The 20567-nt window shown below is 40.0% G+C and overlaps 1 protein-coding gene across 1 annotated transcript; it reads right to left on the minus strand.

Annotated features, from left to right (window-relative positions):
* Positions 1-1672: 1672 nt before the first annotated feature.
* On the minus strand, positions 1673-17544 carry paplna (papilin a, proteoglycan-like sulfated glycoprotein). The gene is made up of 22 exons (XM_088314952.1): positions 17402-17544; positions 15927-15996; positions 15742-15845; positions 14459-14519; positions 14255-14357; positions 13621-13751; positions 13416-13539; positions 13259-13339; positions 12638-12810; positions 12414-12537; positions 12197-12323; positions 11225-11420; positions 9692-9818; positions 7541-9617; positions 6506-6688; positions 5928-6055; positions 5803-5857; positions 5586-5732; positions 4726-4853; positions 3810-3918; positions 2594-2769; positions 1673-2060 (listed from the first exon to the last, which is right to left on the minus strand). The coding sequence occupies exons 2-22, from the start codon at positions 15975-15977 to the stop codon at positions 1888-1890; spliced, it is 4578 nt and encodes a 1525-aa protein (XP_088171078.1). The 5' UTR covers positions 15978-15996; positions 17402-17544; the 3' UTR covers positions 1673-1887.
* Between the last annotated feature and the right edge of the window lie 3023 nt (positions 17545-20567).

Genomic DNA, 20567 nt, shown 5'->3' on the forward strand with positions numbered 1-20567 from the left:
TTAATCAATTGTAATATCAGTCATAAATGCACAGCAACATGAATTTCTCTTACTATCTCAATTCACCGTGATGCAAAGTATTCAAAATGACAGTAGCGGCTGGCCTGACTGCAGTGAATTGTGGAAGGTGTTGTTGTTGAGTCAAATGAGGTCGCACGACGGGAGAGGATGTGGTCGCTGCGCTCACCCACCCAAACGCACGAGCACACAACTTTCCACTCGAGCGCAACCTCCATCTTGCAGCTGCATGCTTGCATATGCACACGCGGATGGGAGACTTGCTGCATGCGTTGGCAGGAAGGGAAGCAAACGACGCTTACACTCTGCATGCTTCATGCAAGTTCAAAACAACGTTGAATAGATTTCATTTTTAATTGAAGCGCAGAAATGACGAGTGAACGTCTTTCTTATTCAGGGCTTAGTTTCAATTGTGAGACACGGGGGCAGTGAAACCACCGTTCAATTCCCGTTTCCAAGATGGCCGCACCCATGAAACCAACAAAGTCGTATAAAATGAAAATCAGGAAAGTCTTTCAACTGACTGCAGAGCACTGTCATTAGTTAAGCGACGTCACATGGTTTATGGACGCCAACATCTGTTTCCAGGACCGCAACGTTATAGCCAAAGCATTAAGTATCTTTCCTCAGTTCTTGGCCTTTTATTAGAGGATTTGGGGCTTATTTTATTCACGCCCAAAAAAATCTAGCATCATGACTTAAACAGATGACGAACACTTGGGAACATTAAAAAAAAAAACCTGTTGAGTAATATTTTTTTTATGCTGATTAAAACTAATATTGCCATGCTGATTACAAAATTGTAGCCAGTTTTTGTGTAGCATGTCAATTTTTGTCTCCACAGCTTGCCAGATAAACAAAATTCCACCGATTCGCTCGAGTAAGACTTTCCAACTCATTACGATTGGCCTCATTTACTGCTACGTGGCAACTTGTTTATGCAGTCACAAATAAAATGGGAGTTGTGTGCGGCTCCCGATAGGTCAGTATGATCAATATCTACAATATCTGAAAGCGAGCAGAGTAGGAATTCAAAGAATCCTTGCTGGCTTTTCTCCGAACCTTTTAACCACGGGTATACTGTCCATCCATGATCCATCCATCGTGCCGCCATTGGCATATTTTATTTTGTTTTTTTATCTCTTTTTTCCAAAGCCAACTTTTCAATCTTAGTGTTTTATTTGCAAGCAAACATGTTTATTTAATACTACAGAAAGAAAACGGAGCTCCTATAGCTCCAAAACTTGACCTAGTAGAGAAAAACTGAGATCAGTTTTGGATTCTACACCCAAATTCGTTAAAAACACCTGTCAGACTATTTTTTTTTTTAATGCATGATACACTTAAACACTTAGTTTGTTTTATTTTATGCACGGCGTCAATCACCAGTTTTGAAATAAAATGTAATATTTTATATTATTCTAATTTGATTAAAAGGTAAATTAAATGTAATATTTTATATTATTTTAATTTGATTAAAATGTAAATGATATGACTGAATGAACAAATCCTTATTTTTTTATTTTATTATTATTTTTTTTTAATCATTACAATGAATTCATCTTATACAATAAAGTGACCTTTCTCATTGTCGCCTCATGTTATTCGCACCAATAACTTGCACGGTCGCCCCCTTGTGGCGCAAGTCAGCACAGCAAGCTGCACACTCACGCTGTGACATCATTGTGAACATTTTGTTTTTATTGTGAACATACAAAAATAAAACAATATGATGAAATGACAATAAAACATCTTCTCCATGATGACATCGTTGGATTATGGGGGTGGCACGCATTATTCAGGCCAGAGCTCTCGACTCTTTTTTTTTTTTGGTACCCCACCCAAAAACGGAGCGCAGCACCAACAATGTCACCGAGCAATCCTGCCATCGCTCTGTGCTTGGCGGGCACAGCTGGCGCAACAGAAGGCAGCGTAGTACGCGTTGGTGCACAAACGGGCGTAGACCACCAGCTCACAGTTGGCCAGCTCGGGCTGGTCCAAGCACGATGATGACGATGATGATGATGACGTCACCGGCACACCTGAAACGCACAACCAGCATTTCAAAATGCTAAGAGTCACAACAACTTAAATGTGCAGTTAGTAACTGATTCAACATTAGGTATGACTGCACTGCATAACACTTAGTGGTTCCTAAAATGTTTCAGAATGTCACCATCGTAAGATAATTAATCAAAAAATATATTTAGTCGAGAGTAAGTTTGGACGCTTTTAACATTTGCAAAAATGTGCAGACTTTTAAAAATATACGTAAACTTTTACAACATATTATGAATATAAAAACATTCAAACAAATGCCCCCGCCCCTCCCAAAAAAAGAATCAGGAAAAAAATATATATATTGTTGATTTTTCTCCTAATTGTCCACTCTTCTATCTGTAATTGTTGTTAGTCTGAAGGGAGCAAAAAAACAAAAAAACTAATAATAATTCTGGCTAAAATCAGGATCGGCCTATATCAGTCACAACCTGATTAGATGAATTCTATTGAAAACACCACACAAGAAGCCGGGAGATTTGAATTTGGAGGTTTTTTTGGCATCCGGCTCAGCTACCTGAATGCACATCTTTGGCGACGCGCACATCGGCCGAGGCGCTGGCCGAGTAGACGCCAGCGTAAGCGTTGCACGTGTAGGTGCCCACGTCGGCTGCCTGCACGTTGTTCAGGATCAGGCTCCCGTCGGGTGACACGTAGACCTTACGTCCATCTGGGCGCACTGGAACGCCGTTCCTAGAATCGAAATAAAAATTATGATGATGACGCTGATAATGATGGAATGGCAAACAGCGGTACTTTGACTTACAAGTTGCCAAATTTTTCTTTCAATTTATGGGCAGTCACTAAACTTTACACCATTTGACCACTATCAGAGCCTTACTGTCTTGTGGTGTTCCACAGAGTTCAAGTTTAGGGCCCCTGCTGTTTTTGTTGTATTTAATGCCTTTGGTTTCCATCTTAAGGATGGTATATTTCTTTTTACTGATGTGCAGAAGACAGTCAGATCTACAGACAAGATAAAAATTATTGGTCATCCTCTGATAATTATAGGAAAAGGAAAGTATTAAAATGTGATGAAACGGAACCAATGAATATTAGACATTTCTTTTGAACTGCCCTTTAAAAAAATTACTTTTTTAAAAATGTGGTTTGAGCTTAACACTGAATACGGTAATTTATGTCGCATGAGTTCATGATTGTATACATCTTGATGCTCTCTGCTTTGTCGCCACCTTGTGGCATCTTTACAAATACAAACCCCATTTTAGTGGGGGCTTCAGTTATTTTTCATTATTCAGGGAAAGGATCGTTCACTATCCCCTTCAAATAGGAATTCCTTGTTTTGTGTTTTTGTCTCAGAATTTTGCTAAATGTATTTTTGATCTAACCATGGGCTTAAGAAAGTGACGAGAACAAATGATGACGTTCGTTGAAGTAAAGGTTAAAATCATTAAAATCATTATCATTAAAAAACAAAAAAAAACAAAAAAGACAACTGCTTCCACTTGCTGAAGCAAGTGTTCAAATCATTTCTAAGCTAAAGCCCCGAGAAAAAAAACATGAAAATTTAGTGAAAGTGAAGTGAAAAAATATTTTAACAATTACAAAAAAAAAACATTTATTTCAAATCTATATTACTACGTTTTCACTGAACCGTGCAATTTTGTTTTGGCAATATATTTTTTGTCATTTGCGATGCAAGCAGGGTCACGGCACAAATTAACCTCATAAGTCAAGGTACCGCTGTAGATAAAAGAGTGGGTGCAGAGTACCTGGACCAGCCGATGCTTACGTTGTCACCCGACGCCACGCATGACAGCATGGCTGTGGTGCCTTCAGGGACCTGGGTACTGACGGGAGCTTTGGTGATCCGCAGGGGTGCTGAAGGCAGAGACATTAGGGGAGAAATTAAATATTTTTTCCCCAGTGAAATGAAAGGAAACGCCATTAATCAACCCCAAAATTCAATGTTTGTGTTCAAATGTGCGTCTCTTAAATCATTATAAAACGGCTACATATATGCTATTTGTTAGCCAGTTTACGGCGTTTCCAATTTCCTTTCACTGTAATGACGTCTTTAAAGCAAAGTTATGCGACTGTTTTAACAATAATCTTTTTTTTTTATGTTTAGTTTGACATAAAACGTTCTTCTTTTTATCGTCAGTGTAGCATGCCCTCCGAACCAAGGATGAGACTTTACTGATGATTTTGTGGTTTATTTTTGAGCAAGATGTATCCATAACCGTGTAACCTTAAAACCGAATCACCGTGAGAGCTGAAACACAGTTCAAAACATATGCTTACAATTAGCTGACATATTTCACATTCAACACGTAATATTTACAAACACAAAATACTTATATCCATCGTTTACACACCTTTTGCCTCTTCGGAGGGGGTGCTAGAAAAATAAACGTCCGTTTTCTGAGGCTTAATATGAAACTTTTTGCCGTACTCTTCGTTAAGTGTGAACAGTACAAAACAGGAAGTTTGCATTCAAAATAAAAGCACATAGCTTAAACCGGAAGTAGAACCTTTCAATGCAAATTTCAAATGAAAATAAAATACAATAAACAAAATCACCACTGCTGTCCACAAAATATGAATATGGTTAGTTACAGTCAGTATTTCAAGATTTGTTTTTTTTTTACGTGCGATAATCGCAAATATGATGAATAACTTGGTCACCTTGGACTTTGAGCTGTACACGTCTCTGCTCCAGCTGCTGCTGAGTGGAGGCGGAGCAAGTGTACACGCCGACGTCCTCAGTCCGGAGCGACTCGATGAGGAGTGTGCCATCTGACTGCTGGACAAACCTTTGGGGTACACGGTTCATTTTGCGATTTGAATTTGACATGCAATAAACATGCACTACTCATTTTTTAAGGCAATTCATCTCAAATATGGCAATATGAAGACTTGTTAAAGACCGTCTCAATTTTTACAATTTTCTGAAGCAGTTTCAGGGTGAAAACGTCCATTCAGAAGCTTTTTGTGGAAAATTGAAAATTGACATATGCAACATAGCACATGTTTAGAAAACCGACAATCTACCTGAAATAATGATTAAAAAAAAATTTGACATTCTATCGAAATACATTCCAAAGATCTTTAGAACTGACTTTGTCTTCATGGAATGCCTTTAAAAAAATAAAATATTGAGTTATTCTACAAAATAATCATAGCAAATTGAGGCATTTTACATAGAAATAATAATTAAAAAAAACATCCAAAAGTCTTGAAAACTGAGACATTCTGGATGAAAACGCTTCAACAAGTCTTCACAATTTTGGTCTTCTATGTAAAATTCTTCTGTGTTTTAAAAGGTTATTACATAAAATGTCTTAAACCGGTTTAAAATGCGTGTATTTCTCAAAAAAACCTTTCCAGAAGTCTTGAAAATGCACATATTCAACACTAAATGTCTTGAAAACCTTTTAAACGGATCAGTTCAAAATAACCTTCCATAAAAAAGTCTTGAAAATTGACAAGAAGCATCAAAATCAAAAAAAATTTTCAAAATCCAATCATCATAAATGTTGGCATACCTGGAGTCGCTGAGCGTGCGTCCGTCCCGCGTCCACTGTATGCTGACGTATCGTAGGGCGGCTGCGGGTACGACGGTGCATGGCAGTCGTGCCGCTTCTCCCGTCCGTGTTTCCAGAAAAGATGGGGCAGAGCGATCTAATTCGAACCTGACAGGAAGTCCAACACACAAGTCCTTGGGCCAAAGCTCCAAAACATAAGAGGGGATTTTGCTCTCACCCTGGTGAAAGTTCGGCCGTCGACAGGGGGGTGGGCTGCAGCTGAGACGGGCCCTCTATACGTCGGTATAAAATTAGGGAGGCATTCAAGGGATGGCAGGGCGAAGACCTCTACCAAGGCTTTACCTGAGACGGTCAGGTAAACGTAGCGGTGGTCTCGCTGCTGCTCCCTGGTGGCCATACACAAGAACCAACCGGCGTCCAATTTGGTGACGGGACCGAGCAGCAAAGAACCGTTGGGCTGCTGCTGATGTCTAAAGTAAAGACACATGCAGAACCGAATACATACAGTACTTGTCATTGTAAACAAAGAAAATGTTTAGACTGCTGGGTCAAAAGGAACCCAAATCGGGTAAAATATCGAACCCAGCGCTGGGTCCAGAAGGGACAGAGCCAACGTTGGGTTAGTCATACCCAGCCCATGGGGTAAGGGAAATGACCCAAATCCAATCTTTAACCCAATTTTCGGGGTCAAAACTAATTAACCCAAAATGGGGTAAATATAACCCAATCGGCTCAAAATTCAGATTCCCAGCAAGTATGGTGTAAAAACAGTTGGGTCAAAAATATCCCAATTTGGGTCATAAAGAGACCAACCTGGGTCAATTTGAACACATTTGTGGGGTTGATCAACCCAAGGTCAAATTGACATGAGTACTGGACTTGTGATTGCGATTTTAGAATTTAGCGATTTGAATTCGGACCTGCGTGTTGGCAGAGCAGCTCCATCCTTTCTCCACTCGACCTCCACCGCTGCACCGGATGACCACGATGGCGCCGATGGAGGCGGGCTAACCCTGCAGGGCAGCACCACCGTCTGGCCCACCAGGGCTTCCACGGCAGACGGGTCCGATTGGTCGATCTTTACCTGGGCTTGCAAAGTCAAACTGGAGCAAGCAGGGAAGAGTGACTTTACGCTGCACTTTGACGCTGGTCGAAGTGGGCTTAAAGAGTGCCACACGGGCAGGTGACGAAGACGCATGCAGACACGAGACAACAACAGACACAAAGATACAGTGCAACCTTGACTTATCATTTCGATTCGCTCAGTGACTACAGGCTTGTATGTGAAGTCAACTTTTGCCATTGAAATGAATGGAAATGCCATTAATTGGTTCCAGCCACTCAAAAAAACGTATTGTATGCTAAAAGAGCAGAAGCTAAACAGCAAAAATATCTCATAGAATATACTCCTCTAAGTATTGTTAAAATGCCGGTCTGTATGTCGATAACTTTTTATTTTGATTTTCCACCAATTATAACTGCCATGCTATTGATGCGGCTGCCATTACACATTGTGTGTTAGCATTAAGCTAGCCGAGTTTCGTAAGGCAAAGGTATGTGGTTTTTGGTGTAAGTCTTTGTTTTGTATTTAGTTTCACAGCTTGATACAACCTATGGTGTGCTTTTAACTCAAATGACTCTTAAATTTCGTAAGTCAAGGTACCACTGTACGGTTTCCTTTGAGGTTTTAGTGACCACACTCGGACGAGGACGGGTGAGCATCACAGCGCATTTTTATTAGTTTGATGGTGACAACACAGAATGAGATGATGACACACAAACACAAACAAGAGTGGGTGGGCGCAGGTGAGCTCATCTCGGGAACACAAGCGGGGTAAGACAAGGTGGTGTCGACACATTTATTCAATCGGGTTTCCATTTGAGGGGGGTGTGAAAGGGTTCATTACAGGGTGAACAAATTAGTGGGTTCACCCCCCCCTCTAAAAGGTTCTTACCTGGCCGCGGGGATGAGGTGCTTTTTCACGGTGACAAAGTAAGGCTTGCGTGCCTTCATGTAGACCCGGGCCTTGTGGGCGTTTTGGGCCACGCGGGAGGCTACCTTGAAGCCGTAGCCCTTGTAGAGGCCTTTTCCATTTCCGTTGTAGCGGCCATTTCCGTTTCCGTTCTCACCGTTTCCATTTCCATTGTGGTCCTCACCATTTCCATTTCCGTTGCCGTTGTAGCGGCCGTTGCCATTGCCGTTTCCGTTGGAGCGCTGTGCATAGCCGTTTGAGCGACCATTTCCGTTTCCGTTCTCACCGTTTCCGTGTCCATTGTGGTCCTCACCATTTCCGTTTCCGGTGTAGCGGCCATTGCCATTGCCGTTTCCGTTGGCCCGCTGTGCATATCCGTTAGAGCGACCATTTCCATTTCCGTTCGAGCGACCGTTTCCGTTACCGTTTGAGCGACCATTTCCGTTTCCATGTCCATTTTCATCGTCGTGCTCACCATTTCCATTTCCGTTGGAGTGGCCGTTCCCGTTACCGTTTCCATTTCCATTTTCATGCTCGCCATTTCCGTTTCCGTTGGAGCGACCGTTCCCGTTACCGTTTCCATTTCCATTTTCATGCTCGCCATTTCCGTTTCCGTTGGAGCGACCGTTCCCGTTACCGTTTCCATTTCCATTTTCATGCTCGCCATTTCCGTTTCCGTTGGAGCGACCGTTTCCGTTTCCATGTCCATTTTCATCGTCGTGCTCACCATTTCCAGTTCCGTTGGAGTGGCCGTTCCCGTTACCATTTGAGTAACCATTTCCGTTACCGTTGGAGCGACCGTTTCCGTTACCGTTTGAGCGGCCATTTCCGTTTCCGTTGGAGCGACCGTTTCCGTTACCGTGTCCATTTTCATCGTCGTGCTCGCCATTTCCATTTCCGTTGGAATGGCCGTTTCCGTTACCGTTCGAGTAACCATTTCCGTTACCGTTGGAGCGACCGTTTCCGTTACCGTTTCCATTTCCATTTTCATGCTTGCCATTTCCGTTTCCGTTGGAGCCGCCGTTACCGTTACCGTTTGAGCGGCCATTTCCGTTTCCGTTGGAGCGGCCATTTGCGTTTCCGTTGGAGCGGTCGTTTACGTTACCGTTGGAGCGACCGTTTCCGTTACCGTGTCCATTTTCATCGTCGTGCTCACCATTTCCATTTCCGTTGGAATGGCCGTTCCCGTTACCGTTTGAGTGGCCATTGCCGTTTCCGTTGGCCCGCTGTGCATATCCGTTTGAGCGACCATTTCCATTTCCGTTGGCGCGACCGTTTCCGTTACCATTTGAGCGACCATTTCCATTTCCATTACCGTGTCCATTTTCATCGTCGTGCTCACCATTTCCATTTCCGTTGGCGCGGCCGTTTCCGTTACCATTTGAGCGACCATTTCCGTTACCGTATCCATTTTCATTGTCGTGCTCGCCATTTCCATTTCCGTTTCCATTACCGTTGGAACGACCGTTACCGTTACCATGTCCATTTCCGTTGGAGTGCTCACCATTTCCATTTCCGTTCCCATTGTCGCGTCCATTACCGTTTCCATTTCCGTTTGAGTAACCGTTACCGTTGGTGTGACCATTACCATTACCGTTTCCGTTGGTGCGGCCATTGCCATTACCGTTTCCGTTACCGTTCGTGCGGCCATTACCGTTTCCATTACCGTTCGTGCGGCCGTTACCATTTCCATTTCCGTTGGTGCGGCCATTACCGTTTCCATTTGAATAACCATTACCGTTACCATTTCCGTTGGTGCGGCCGTTACCGTTTCCGTTTCCGTTGGTGCGGCCGTTACCGTTTCCATTTCCATTGGAGCGGCCGTTACCGTTTCCATTTCCGTTTCCATTTCCGTTGTATCCATTTCCATTTTCTCTGCCATTGACCTTGTGGCAGACCATGTCGCACTCCTCCTGTGTTGCGAAGTTGTTGCTGTTGCCATGACAGCCTCCGTACCAGAACTGAGTACACTTGCTGGTTAGAACATTGAAGAAGTAGCGCGCCCTCCAGCTGGAGCAGGATCCGGCAGCCTTAGGCAGCGAGCAGATGGAGCGCTCGTCTGGAGAAAACACACAAATAAGTTTTTCCACAAATCACCACAGCATGTGTTGGGGTTTCATTGTTGACACTCACAAGGTGCGGGTGGGTCGCGGCAGCCCTCTCCATTGGGCCCGTCTGCGTGGGTGGTGCGATCGTAGCAGCACCCGTAGGTGGTGGTGCGGCACTGGACAGCATTCTCAGAGGGGATGTAGGAAATGAGCTGAGCACACACATACGTACCACAGCAGTCATCAATATCAATAATTATTACAGTTCTTTCCATATTGCAGCCAATGATAATGATTGATAATTGATCTAGCTGTATTGATAATGAAGGCTAAGGTACATTATGATATCAATATTTGAACCAGTTGTATTGATGCTGAACAATATTGTATAAATAATGTAGCCATCTGAAGGTATCTGAACGTTTGATCAATACTGTAGCCTTGATACATTATGAGAGACATTTTTGACCAAGTTCTTTCAATACTCTAGCTCAGGGGTGGGCAACCTTTTTGATTGGCGGGCCACAATGGGTTCTAAAATTTGAAGGAGGGGCCGGACCAGGAGCAGATGGATGAAGTGTTTTGGTAACCGCACCTCATTGGAGAAAAAATACATTTAATTTTAAATGAATGTGAACAAAAGCATTCCAACAATATATATGTCTTTGAAAAACCACAGTATTTAGAAAATAAAACATTAAGAAGGTTTATTCATTTAATTTTTTTCAAGTTTGGCGGGTCGGATTAAAACGTTTAACAGACCACATGTGGCCCCCGAGCCGTAGTTTGCGCACACACTGCTCTAGCTTATGACATACAATTACAATCTCTAATCGCCAATACAGTTGTATCAGTAGAGGTGCCTGTGATATAGCACGGTATCAATATTCAATTCAGGGGATTTTGTTGTTTTATTAATAAAAAAAGAAAACTATTAAATTATTTAAATTACTGAATTTCTCATTTTCATTGTTTTATGATTGTATTTTTATTTTTGGGAACATGTTTGTCTATTATTTTCTAATAATAAAAAAGTAAATAATTTAAAAATGTAAAATAAAAAAAAATATATTTTTTTTAATTACTGAATTTCTCATTTTCATTGTTTTATGATTGTATATTTATTTTTGGGAACATGTTTGTCTATTATTTTCAAATAATAAAAAAGTAAATAATTTTAAAATGTAAAATAAAAAAATATATATTTTTTTTAATTACTGAATTTCTCATTTTCATTGTTTTATGATTGTATTTTTATTTTTGGGAACATATTTGTCTATTATTTTCAAATAATAAAAAAGTAAATAATTTAAAAATGTAAAATAAAAACAATTTAAAAAATCCTCATAGCAGCAAGACCAATCCATAAATAAACAAAGTAAATAAACAATTTATAATAAAATACAACAAGCTATAAAAAAATAATAATAATAAACACATCTGCTGTTTTCATTTCAGTTTGTGGACAACTGAAATGAGGAAAAAGCATCAAGAACAAAGGAAAGTTCACTACAAATACTATTAAACAGTGAAATAAGTGTCGAGAGTAATGTAAATTCTGCCTAGCAACAATTGACTGTGGGAGAAACGTTTGCAAAAATGATTCTGATTCTCTCACCGCTCTTCCGGGGTAGTCGGTACACTGCTGCATGTTGCACTTCTGCTGGTCAGTGGGTGCCTGAGTGTACTGAGCGCAGTACGCGTCCTCGACCACGCGGGGTCCCGACTCGTCTTTGTACAGACAGTCCACGCCGCGGTACTGGAAGCCGCCTCCGCATTGAGCGTCGCAGTCGTTCCACTCGCCGGTTCTCCAGCTGAGGGTCAAGGGCAACCAGTCATTTTGTTGAAAAACAAAATTCTATCAGAATTCTCTATGAATAAAAAAAAATTCCAGAGCATGTTACCGAGTTAATTAAACCGGGCTGGTGGATGAATTTTTGCAAAAATATCGACAAGAAATGATGGAGCAAAAAAATAAATAAAATGGCCGATTTCTCTGCATTTTGGACATGGGTTGTTGACACTTTTCAGTGGGGATACTCGTGATAGAAATGCCTACCATTTTTTTTTAAGTGTAAATGGCTTTGGGGTCTGCATTTCAAAAATAATTCTAGAGGGGACTTACGTTCCACATTAAAGCAGAAGAGCAAAAGCTTTTTTATTTATTATTATTTTTTATTTATTTATTTTTTTTGAGTCTTGACTTTTTTGCGGCGCTTCTCATAATAGACCACCTCTACCAAATTTCACATTGCTGAAAGGCTCCGGGAAGATTTTTTTTTCCCATTCTGGAGAGGTAAAACAGCCTAAATGGCCACATCAAACCAAAAACTTCCTGCGTGTTTTTTGAGACTTTTTTTGTCCTGAAAGAGAAATCTACCAAATTCCATGTTGAATTATACTGAATGTTTGACAAAAATTGAGGAGGTTATTAAAAAGCCAAATCAACACGACTGATTTCTTGTGCCTTTTTTTTTTTTTTATTTGTCAGAGAAGCCTACCAAACTTCACGTCGGTAAGCCAAACTGTCTCCGAGGACTGAATTTCAAAATAAAACATAATGGCACAACTTTGTTTGGATTTCACTCACGAGTAGGTGACAGGGCAGGCCTGAACGTTGCAGGTTCTGTTGTGCTCAGGCCGGGCGATGTAGTGGCACAGGTAGTCGGGCACGGCCTCGTTGTTGATGGAGCAGTAGACGGCTCTGGATTGGTAGCCTGGTGGCGGTGAAAGTCGCCAACATTTTCAAACATGCTATCGAAACAAACACCGAGGAGAAGTCCGTTCCCCGAGTCTGGATTTCTCACCAGTTTCGCACTCTTTGCTGCAGGCGGACCAAGATCCGAAGCTCCAAGAGTATCCCTCTCTGGGGTGTCCCACGGGAAGGTAGTACTCGTACTCAACACCCTGATTGGGCTCCTGGCTGATCAGCTGAGATGAGCACATTTTAAAGAAGTTAACTCTCTGGGCTGTTTGCCGACACGGGACGGCGTGTTCTACGGTCGAAACTCCGGAAAAGGAGCATTCTCACCTCCACGACGAGGGGCTCGGTGGTGGGTCCGCGGCCAATGATGGACTCGGAAATGTTGTCGCCTTCTACACCTCGTTGGTAGTACAGCTTGGTGCCGGCAATGTGGGTGGCACGGGCAAACTCAAGGGACCAGTGGCCGTTCAGGTAGTACTCTCCTTGCAGGTTCCTGACAGCTATTTACACACACGCACACAAATTTGCATGAGGATGGTGACAGAGGGGGCCGGACCAGGAGCAGATGGATGGAGTGTTTTGGTAACCTCACCTTATCGGAGAAAAATAAAATGCATTTAATTTGAAATGATAATGAACAAAAGCATTACAACAAAACATCTGTCTTTGACACATCACAGTATTTAGAAAATAAAACAAGGTTTATTCATTTAATTTTTTTCAAGTTCGGCGGGCCGAATTAAAACGTTTAAGGGGCCGCATGTGGCCCCCGGGCCCTAGTTTGCCCACGCCTGGTTTAGATGTACAGGGAACAATGCGATGGAGCGCCATTTTATGTTTGTTTGGACTGCACTATTAAATTAGTTGGTGATAATTTATCATGGCCATTAAAAAAAATAAAAATAAAAAAAACATTAGAGGCTTCCAGGACTACATTTAGAGTTTTACCGAGGTAATTGCGGGTGGGGTGTGTCTCTCTGATGATGATGGAGGTTGCTCCAGCGGGGATGGTGAACATCTGGTTGTAACCTGCAGATGTGGAAAGCGGGGTTCAGAATTGCTCGATGTTATTATTCTTAAAAAAGAAAAGTCCTGAGTACCGTACCGTGGGCTAGACGCCGCGTGTTGAAGTTGTTCTTGACCAGCGAGCACGACTGTCCGTGCCCCCCGCACTGCAGGCAGGGGTCCTCCTGCAGATGGGAGTCCAGCCTGTTGTCGCATCCCATGCGCTGGAAGACACGAGTTCAAACGTTCGAGCGTGTAAAAATCACAAATGGGTTGTTCCATCCACGAGCGCGTCGCCGTCCTACCATGCAGACTCCCTGCACACACATGTCAGCGAGTCCAGGGTGGCAAGGTGTCCCGTCCTTCACCGTGGCACTGTGGCGATAGACGAGGTTTCCTCCCTTGGGAACGCAGTTCAGCTCACAGGTGTTGGCAGCTGCCGGAAAGCAAATATCATCACTTATTTGCATTTTTTATTAGCATTGCACCACTTTGTTGTCTTACATGACCCAACTTCCCAGACATTTCAGCGTTTTGCATTTTCCATGACCGAAGTCTTCCACACTTCACTGCTTCTGACAATTCAGGCTTGAAATTGAAATCAGAACCGACTGAACAATTATTAAAGAAATTACCACGTTTTTTTCCAGAATTCCAAAATGAACACATCGGTGCACATTTTCTACATAATTTCCTCCTCTGATTCCAATCATTCCATTTGACTATTTTCCTACATGTTAAAATACCGACTATTAGCATTTTAGCGTTAGCGCAATCAAATCCTTCTCAATTATTCTGCTTTTTTTTTTTTTTTGCAATTCTCAGCAAGTGAGCATTTTTAAACATTTCACTTCATTCCACAGCATTCCCGTTAATTCTACAGAAATGCCGCAGTTTATATTCTTTTTGTTAATGACAAATTATTGAGTGTAAAATTACCTCCGTAATAAGGCACCCATTCATAGCGCGATCCCTTGAAGTCAGTCCCATCAAACTGGGAGCACTGCTCCTCGCGGTAATCCTTGGTTCCCGCGGGACACTCCTGATTGTGGAGTTGAAATCGTTATTTATCGCGATAAATTTACACTCGCAATCATTTGATGATTGAGTCATGCTTGCATGTCTAAATATGCATTTGATTACCTCGGTGTTACAGGCCAGATAAGAATTGTCAGGTCCAACACAGTTGTGACCTCCGTCATTCCTGTTTCGGGGGAGGGAAAAAGACAATTATTGCAATTGCATGCCAATTAGCCCGCTAGCTGCTACTTGCTGCGCCACACTTTAAACATTACTGAGGGTTACTTACCAAACAGTTATTTATTTAAAAAAATAAAAAAAATAAATAAATAAAAAATAAATACAAAAATTTAAAAAAAACTATATATATATATATATATATATATATATATATTTTTTATTTAAATTGAATTTTAAAAAAATATTATTAACAGAAATACAAAAAAATAATAACAATTTTAAAAAATGATTTGAAAAAGAAATGTCTCTTCTAATCAGAGGATTGAACTCACAAACAAATATTATTGGCTTTATGGGGCAAATGAGTTCATCAGCCCCATAAATAAAGGTCATTTAAGAGCACAAACCAAAATGATGATGTGTGACTTTTCCACATACCCCCTCGGAGGTTTTTATCTAGGCCAAATTTGAAGAGATCAAAATAAAATGTAAGCACACATTTCAACGTCTCCGGGACGCCGCCCCATAAAAGACGCTTGTTGTTTGATTTGGAGAGTTTTCCTGCCAACTGTGCGACGACCATGCCAACTGTACATGTACAGTGTGTGTGTGTGTGTGTGTGTGTGTGTAGATACAGCAAACTATTAATAAGAAGAAATTCTTCTGTGCCTACTTGTGAATGGGCTCTTGAGATTATTTTTTTTGTAGGTTTAGTCATTATAGATACATCTGCCAAATTTCATGATGCAAAGTGACTTTGTGGGCTGAATTGTTTTTTTTTTTAAAAAACTCTATGACTTCTTGAGACTTTTTTGTGGGTCTACTCATGATAGACATGCCTACTAAATGTCATGAAACTGACTTTGGGGGCTCGGTTTTTAAGTTTAGTTTATAAGTTTATTTTAACGGTACAGAGAATAGATGGATGGATGACATTTTTTTTTTTTTGCGTGTCTACCTACCAAAATTCACATTGCGAAGTGAAACTGACTCGATTATTTTTTTAAATGAAGTATACTCGACCAACTAAAAAGCTGCTTCAAAACCTTCTTAAGACTTTGTGGCGGGCTTCCTTGCCAAAAATCACATTGCTAAGTAAAACTGACTGTGGGGGGGCTGATTTATTCATACATATATATATATATACATATTTTTTTTTCTAAATCCAGATTGTGCTATAGAGCCCAAACGGCCCACCTCAAAGCAAAGTCTCAGACTTTTCATACCTGTGGGTGATGCAGCGTCTGCTTCTGACCATCACGCCACCGCCGCAGGTCCGACTGCATGGTCCGTATGCGCCCCACCCCTCCCAGTAGTCCTCAGCGGACACCTACGCACGCAAACATGCACACATAAAACTTTTAAGAGACGATTCTCACACTTTATATGTGAGCTATCGTATAAGTGTTACCAAAAGGGCAGGAGTTAGGACCAGCTGGAGGAGTAACAGAGGCAGCATCATCGTCGTAAATTTGTGTTCCCTGGAGGAGGTCAAAAATAAGTACGAATGTCAAACCAATATCTACAGTTTGAACAAGAAAGACTGTGATTTAAATTATGAAAAATTGAAGATTGTTCCAAAAATAACAGTTCACTTAACAATTCAAAATTGAACTTTTGTACTGTTCTGGAATAAAAAAAATAAAGTTCAAGCAACTGTAACGTTAGGCTGACTTTAGGGATTCTTTCATTTGCTACTCGAGGGAGCCTGCTCAATTTCAATTTAAATATTTGTGATTTTAATACAGTAAATAGACGACTTGTATTTATATGGTTAAAAGATATGTTTTTTTAAGCTACAGTTATTTATTGATGTAATTTCAACAGGGATTCTACTCTATGATTGTGATATACATCTTGAATGTATACATACTTCGATGTATTTTTTCATCATACTTATCTTTTATTTCAAACGTCTTTTACTTCCTCAACTGTCTAGATTTTTTTCAAACTTACATTTAGTCTTATTTTGTCCCTTAATTTGTTATTTCTATACTGATATTTATCTTTCTTTTCTTTTTTACTTCTTTTAGTTCATTAAATATTTTTACCTTACTTTTAAGTTAGATTTCGTTCTTTAAACCTTTGATTTCATTGATTTTGTATTGGAGCTTACATTTAGGATTTCTATTTAATTTTATAACCTTGAATTTATTTGTTTTTAAATTTAGATGTCTTACATTTAACCTCTTACTTTTTAAAATTTATTTTAATTTTTTTTCTTTTATGTCCATGCATTTTCATTGTTTTACCATGAACGTTATTTAATGTTTTCTTTAATTTAACCTCAAAATTATTTTATGTGGCCCCTTTTAACTGTAATATAAAAAAGCAAATTTATTGTTTAACCTTACATTTACTTTAATTTTAACCTCATTCTCCTCTAAAGTTCTTTTATTTTCACGTTTTTCTTACTTAAGTCTTTTTAACTAATTTATATTATTGTTAGATTTTTCAACCTTGAATTTAACCTTACATTTATTTTATTTGCATTTTCAACCTTAATTTCTCAATTTCTTTTACCTTAAATTTCTGACACCTTTTTCAGGCTCTAATTTATTTCATTGCCTACTTTTTTAAACTTTAAATTACGTTGTAAATGTCTTTTAGGTCCGCAAACATTTGTGTACAATAAACGTTTTATTGTGGAACATTTTACGTCCATAATCGCATTTCCGGTTAACGATGGCCGCTTTGTCTTTTATTTTGTACATTATTGACATATTTAACTTCCGCTTATGTTCGTCACGTCGACTTGACGACGTTAAATGAGTCGTTAATCGGCCCGTTTCCTCTTCTTCCTCGCTTTTTGGAACTCTTTAAGGAAAAAAAAAGAGCGAGAGAAGCGTTCCACTCAAAAAACGCGGAGACTCGGTCAGTACTCACCGGGCTCGGGGCAGTCGAACACGGTCTGTGGTTCTGAAGGTTCCTTGCAGCTGGACTCAGTCCGACAGATGAGTCCAAAAAGAGCCGCGGTGCCCTCATATATGCGGGGGGCGGGCGGGTGAAGAGGTGATGAGGGGGAAGGAAGGAAGGGAGGGAGGTGGTGGTCGGGTGGGAGGACGAGGGGGGGTCATTGGGTTGGGGGGGGGGGGGGTCAGGGCGCTTTACGCATGCGCATTAGGAGGCCAAATATTTAATTACCTCCCACTTTCTGGGCAGTGGTGGCAATATTCAGCAATGCATTTGTTTTCCCAAAAAATTAACAAATCGGATAAAAGCAGCGGAGTAAACGAAAATGAGTACAAATACTTTGTTACTGTGATGTACTGTGATAGGAGACGTCCTAACCATCCGTGTGACAAAAATGCCATTTTAAATATGGACAAAATACATTCATATGTGCAAAATATGTGCTCTTTTCGACAATACAGTTTTCAATGTATGTATAGAATGTCTTAAACCCAACACCAAAGGTTTTGAGGCAAAAAACAAAATCAACAGATACTGAGAATTTTTTTTTCAAGCGCAAAGGGCTTGTAAATAAATTACCATGCAAGGACGCTATAAAAAAAGCTGAACAAAAAACTCAACTCAATCAGCGTTTTTTTTAAAAAATATTTTGGGTTTGTTAAAAAACTAAATAAAAGTAATGTTTTTTTTTTTTTTTTAATTAAAGTGTCACTCAATGTGTTTTCTTCTGGCCAGGGGGCCACCAGTTGCTCAACGCTGACATCTTCCATATGTGCATTATTTATGAAAAAAATATATAAATACACGGGTAACCTCTGACCAATACTAAATAAATTTCAGTACTTCTTAACTTTTCTGGATTTTTTTTTTCCATTTTTATTCATTTATTTTTTGCTTTCTAGCATCTTTAATGTTTCGTGATAACACTGACTGATACTGGACACAAATGGTGAAAAAATGTTTTGAAGTGATTTATCTTTTTTTTTTGTTTTTTTTTAAACATCTCAAGAACTTGACATTTACCCGGGGTGTGTACACTTTTTTTTTTTTTTATATCCACAAAATTGCGGTCATACTCAAGTAAAGCGCAGCCGGCTGAAAAATCAACTCAAGTATTTGTACTTAGTTACTTGCCAGCACTTCTTTTGGGTGCTTATTATGGCGCTAACGTAATAGCAGGGTGACACGCCAGCGCCACGGCAACTTGGACTGCACCAGGATGATGAGCACATCTTCATCATACTGCATGTACTGTACTATCATTTATTCACGCCCACGTTGTCATTTGATTACAAGTTGACCAAAAGCCTCACTTTCTATTTAAACGCCTCGCTTTTTATATTTCAAATAGCCGTCTCTTTATGTTTAAAAGGAACACAAACTACTAATTGGGTCGAGGTTCTCAAGGCCCAGGGAGAATTTATTTTCAGACGCGAGGCGGACAAAAGATTTGGGGAATTGATATGCATCCGTTTCCAGAAGTACCTGTTATGTAAAATGGCTGATCGGCGGGAGAAAAAGGAAAAAATAATTTTGAATGTTTTAAACACTATTATTCATGATCAATTTACCTGAATTATCCAGTTATTTAAAAAAAAAAACAAATCTCATGTATTTGTGATTCCCCCCAGCATTTTATGAATGGATTGATTATTTAAACAGATTAATCAAGCATTTTCTTGTGAGATTAATTAATAGACAAGGAAATTATCCTTTAATTACGAAATTTAAGGAAACACATCTAGACTTAATACCTTATTGTGAAATCGCAAGTCCAGGCTTGAAGCCCTACTTTGAAATCCTAACTTGCCCACCGAGCATTTCTTCTAATATTTGCTGCATTTATTTGCCCTTTTTTAAAAAAAAAAAAAAAAAAAACGTTTACATTGGTAAGTTTCAATCTATCATTTTTTTTATTACATTTATTAACCACCTTAAATAATTCCTTTACCTTAAATATGAAACCATTTCTGCAATTTACGTTTGAATTGTTTTGTTGATTTTATTCTTTTTTTTTTTAACATTTTCATCATATGAATGAGCTGATCCATCTGTTTGATTTAAAATCCCAAATTCATCATGTTTGCTGTAAATGAAAGCCGTGTGGTGGTTTATGGGATTGGTTGATTTATTGATTTATGATGCTGAGAAAATGTTCCTTACATAAAAAAAAGAAGAAAAAGTCACAAAATGTCTCGGTAAATTCATGACATGAAACAAAACAAGTTCATAAATAAATGCTGAATATTCACTTTCAGCTACGCGAATTTCATAACGCCATCGCCACTGAGAATGATGAGCTCATTTAGCAAGACGAGAGGCGAGTGGTGCGACGACACCAAAATGCGTCTCACCCAAAACATATTTCGGAGTAAAAAAAAAAAAAATGCTTCCGTTCCTTTTTGGTGTGGATACATTTTTCATTTACTGACTGAATTTTTGTCGCTTCTAATTTTGAAAAATGTCAAAACGCAGTCGAGAGGTGAGTACCGAAAAAATCCGGTTGTTTCAATTATTTGTTTCAAAAAGTGAAACAAGATCCAAGCCTTTGTTTCAGTGGTCATGATGAGAGCAGAAAGCCACAAAAAAATAAAAAATCCACAATTTCACAAAATTTCAATATTTCCTGGGACCAAAAAAAAAAAAAAAAATCACAGAAAAAGTGTTTCAAGTAAAACGTCGTCAGCACGTTGTTGGGCCTCCTTTTCAATTCATGACAGCATCAAGGCGCCGTGGCACAGAGGTCATCGACCTTTGGCGCAGTTCATGTCTTATTGGAGCCCAAGATTCTTTGATATTGGCCTTATCTGCATTTTCGGGTTTCAATAGGGTTTGAGTCAGGTGAATTCGCTGGCCAATCAAGTTGTGTTCGTCCACGGCTATTAAAAAAACTTTAGCTTAGGCGGGAGTTGGCAAATCGGGAAAATAAAATCATGGTCTCCGCTAAGCAAGCTGGCAACGGGAAGTATGAAGCGCTCTAAAATGTCCTGGTGGACAGCTGCGTTGGCTGCGGACGTGATAAAAGACAAATGGACTCGCACTCGCAAATGACATGACTCCTCAAACCATGACTGACTGTGGAAAGTTCACACCGGACTTCAAGCAGTTTGATTTTTGTGTTTTTTCAAACTTTGGGATC

This window comes from Idiotropiscis lumnitzeri, chromosome 1 (assembly GCF_059441095.1).
Source record: "Idiotropiscis lumnitzeri isolate Australia: NSW breed Sydney's pygmy pipehorse chromosome 1, RoL_Ilum_1.0, whole genome shotgun sequence".
Taxonomy (NCBI): Eukaryota; Metazoa; Chordata; class Actinopteri; order Syngnathiformes; family Syngnathidae; genus Idiotropiscis; species Idiotropiscis lumnitzeri.